The sequence below is a fragment of the Otolemur garnettii genome, unplaced genomic scaffold, assembly GCF_000181295.1.
Source record: "Otolemur garnettii isolate 467f Iridium unplaced genomic scaffold, OtoGar3 scaffold00038, whole genome shotgun sequence".
In the NCBI taxonomy this organism is placed as follows: domain Eukaryota; kingdom Metazoa; phylum Chordata; class Mammalia; order Primates; family Galagidae; genus Otolemur; species Otolemur garnettii.
This window is the reverse complement of record NW_003852433.1, coordinates 10897044-10899487: the sequence shown is the minus strand read 5'-3', so window position 1 is coordinate 10899487 and position 2444 is coordinate 10897044. Positions and strand designations below refer to the sequence as shown.

Genomic DNA, 2444 nt, shown 5'->3' with positions numbered 1-2444 from the left:
AACTGCTGTGATGACCTGTGCACACAGGTGGGGGTTTGGAGAATTGCATACCTACACATATATATCTGCTGTAAGAATGTGTGTGTCTATATCTGTGTAAGAATGTGTGTGTCCTTGTGTACCATGGACTTGTGTGTGTGCATAGAGCTGAGTGTACCCGTGGGGGAGTGCATGTGTGCAGAGGTATGTTTTTAGTGCTATTCCCACGTCTGCATGTGTGTGTAGTCCTGAGTCTGTCTGTGAGAGCGTACAACCTCATGTGCCTGGGAATACCAGGCTGGACTTGTCTCTCTCTTCTCTCCTAGAGACACCAGTCATGGAGGTTGGGGTGGGAGGTTCCAGAAAGACTTGCCACCACACTCGTTATCTCAGGAAAAGACCCCATGTCCAGTCAGAAGAAAGGGGGAGGGGAATTTTATGGAGCCTCTGAATGAGAAAGGCAGAGAGATACTTCTGGCAAGTAAAGCTGAGAACCTTTCCTGCCCTGGTGTTCATGCAATGAAGAATGCTGGATGCTGTGAGCTGCCATGATGGGTGCAGGCTGGTGGCCCAGAAGGGAGATTTCTTGGCCTCATGTAGGGGTACCCTGATTACCTGACACACAGGGCTTGGCAGGTTCAGGGCACCACTTTGCAACACATGATGATGCTCAGACTCACTGGGGCATCAGCCTTCATTAGAAAAAGACAAGCAATGAGGTAGCCACGGTAGCCACAGAGGATGAACGGATGCATGTCAGGCTCCAAGACCCATCCCCGGGCCAGACTCTCCTGTTGGCTGCTGGCAGGTGGGTACATGGAAAGGAAGTGGTTGGGGGAGGAGTAAAAGAAAAGAGAGGGAACTGAAAAGGTGACGGAGGCAGCAGGGAGAGATGCTAAGGAACAAAACCTACTCTGCAGACTTCCAGAAATGTCCAGGGTGGGACAGGCGGCGGTTTCGCTTTGGCAGTTTCTCCAGCATGTCCATGAGCTTGGTGAAGGTAGGTCTCTCTTCTTGTTCAAAGGCCCAGCAGAAGAGAAGAATGTCCTAAAAGAAACCAATGTGTGGTGATTGAACATAAATGTTGACTTCTTGATTAGTCTTGGTTTGTCCATTTGTCCAGCCATCCGCTCATTTCCATATTCCTCCATCATCTACCCATCTACCCATCCATCCATCCGCTCATTCATCCATTGCACATGCTCTACATATCTATCCATCCTATCACTTCACTCATTTATCCTTTATCACTCATCCAACCATCTGTCTGCCTGTCCATCCATCCGTCCATCCATCCGTCCATCCATCCATCCATTACATATACAATTATATATCCATCTATCCTAATTACTTCACTTGTTCATCTCTCTTCTATCATCCATCCAACCTTCTGTCCATCCATCCATCCACCCACCCACACATCTATCCATCATGCATGTATTCATCCCTCCATTTGTCCATCTAGCCTTCGTCCCATCAATTTTCTGAGCCCATATAGCAACTTGGTAGCCCCTATGCTAGACAGTCTGAGATACTTGGAGATTAATAATACTCCCCAAGGTGTTTCTTGACATTTTTTTCAAAAGAGAGAGAGGTTAAGGTAAATCCTGAGGTCTCTATCCATATCACAATACTATAAGAATTCTTCACAGAGGAGAAAAGTTACTTTTAGTAATCTGATCTGAAAGGAAACCTAGAGGTACGTAATCCTTATAAACATACCAGGTAATTACTACTTCTCTGAGTTATCTGACTTCTGATCAAAAGAGAGGATTCTTCCTGCTGTGTTTTAGAAGAAGATTATTAATTTATACTCAGGCTTCTCTGTTTCTCTATATCTTTACAAAATTTTTTTTAACCCTCATCCTCTATGTCATGATGTCTGTTTGTTCTGAGTTGGATAATGCCTTAAAATTATTATGTAGATGCAAATAAAATTAGAACAATTAACATTTGTGATGTTTTAATAAATATCTTCTTAAAATACTAGAAAAAGAAGGATTCATTGGTTCTCTCTGACTCAGCAATGTATTGTTAGGAAAAACCTAGCCAAGTGTTACTATGCCCCTGGTGGTAGGTATCAGAAATTGCAGGCATAGTGCGGTAACCTTGCCTTCTAAGCTTCAAATCACTATCTGAGAAGGCTGTAGTACATTCTTTTTTGATCACCCTCTGGGAATGCATTTGTAACCCATACCCACACTAAAAAGAAGGCCCAGGACTGTGCTGCTCTGTCCTTGTTCCTTGGGCCTGGTCCTACCCTCAGACTTACCGAGATTTCTTTTCCCATGCCAATCTGGCTGAGGTTGGGTTTCATGCCTGTGCCCATTTGCCAGATTATTGCCTCTGCTGGTTGGGTCTTGAAAGGCCACTCCCTGGCGTGGAGTTCATACCAGATTGTGCTGTTGGCAGACATTGTTAAAGGGGTGTTGATGTGGTATGTCAATTGTACCCCCTTGTCCACA

The 2444-nt window shown here is 44.8% G+C and overlaps 1 protein-coding gene across 1 annotated transcript in view; it reads right to left on the bottom strand.

Annotated features, from left to right (window-relative positions):
• Positions 1-888: 888 nt before the first annotated feature.
• The window catches only part of KSR2 (kinase suppressor of ras 2), a 424985-nt gene continuing 423429 nt past the window's right edge, over positions 889-2444 (bottom strand). Inside the window, exons 18-19 of the mRNA XM_003789934.1 lie at positions 2252-2381; positions 889-1026 (exon numbers count right to left, since the gene is read on the bottom strand). Of these exons, the coding sequence (XP_003789982.1) occupies positions 889-1026; positions 2252-2381 (268 nt within the window). The remainder of the gene's footprint in view (positions 1027-2251; positions 2382-2444) is intronic.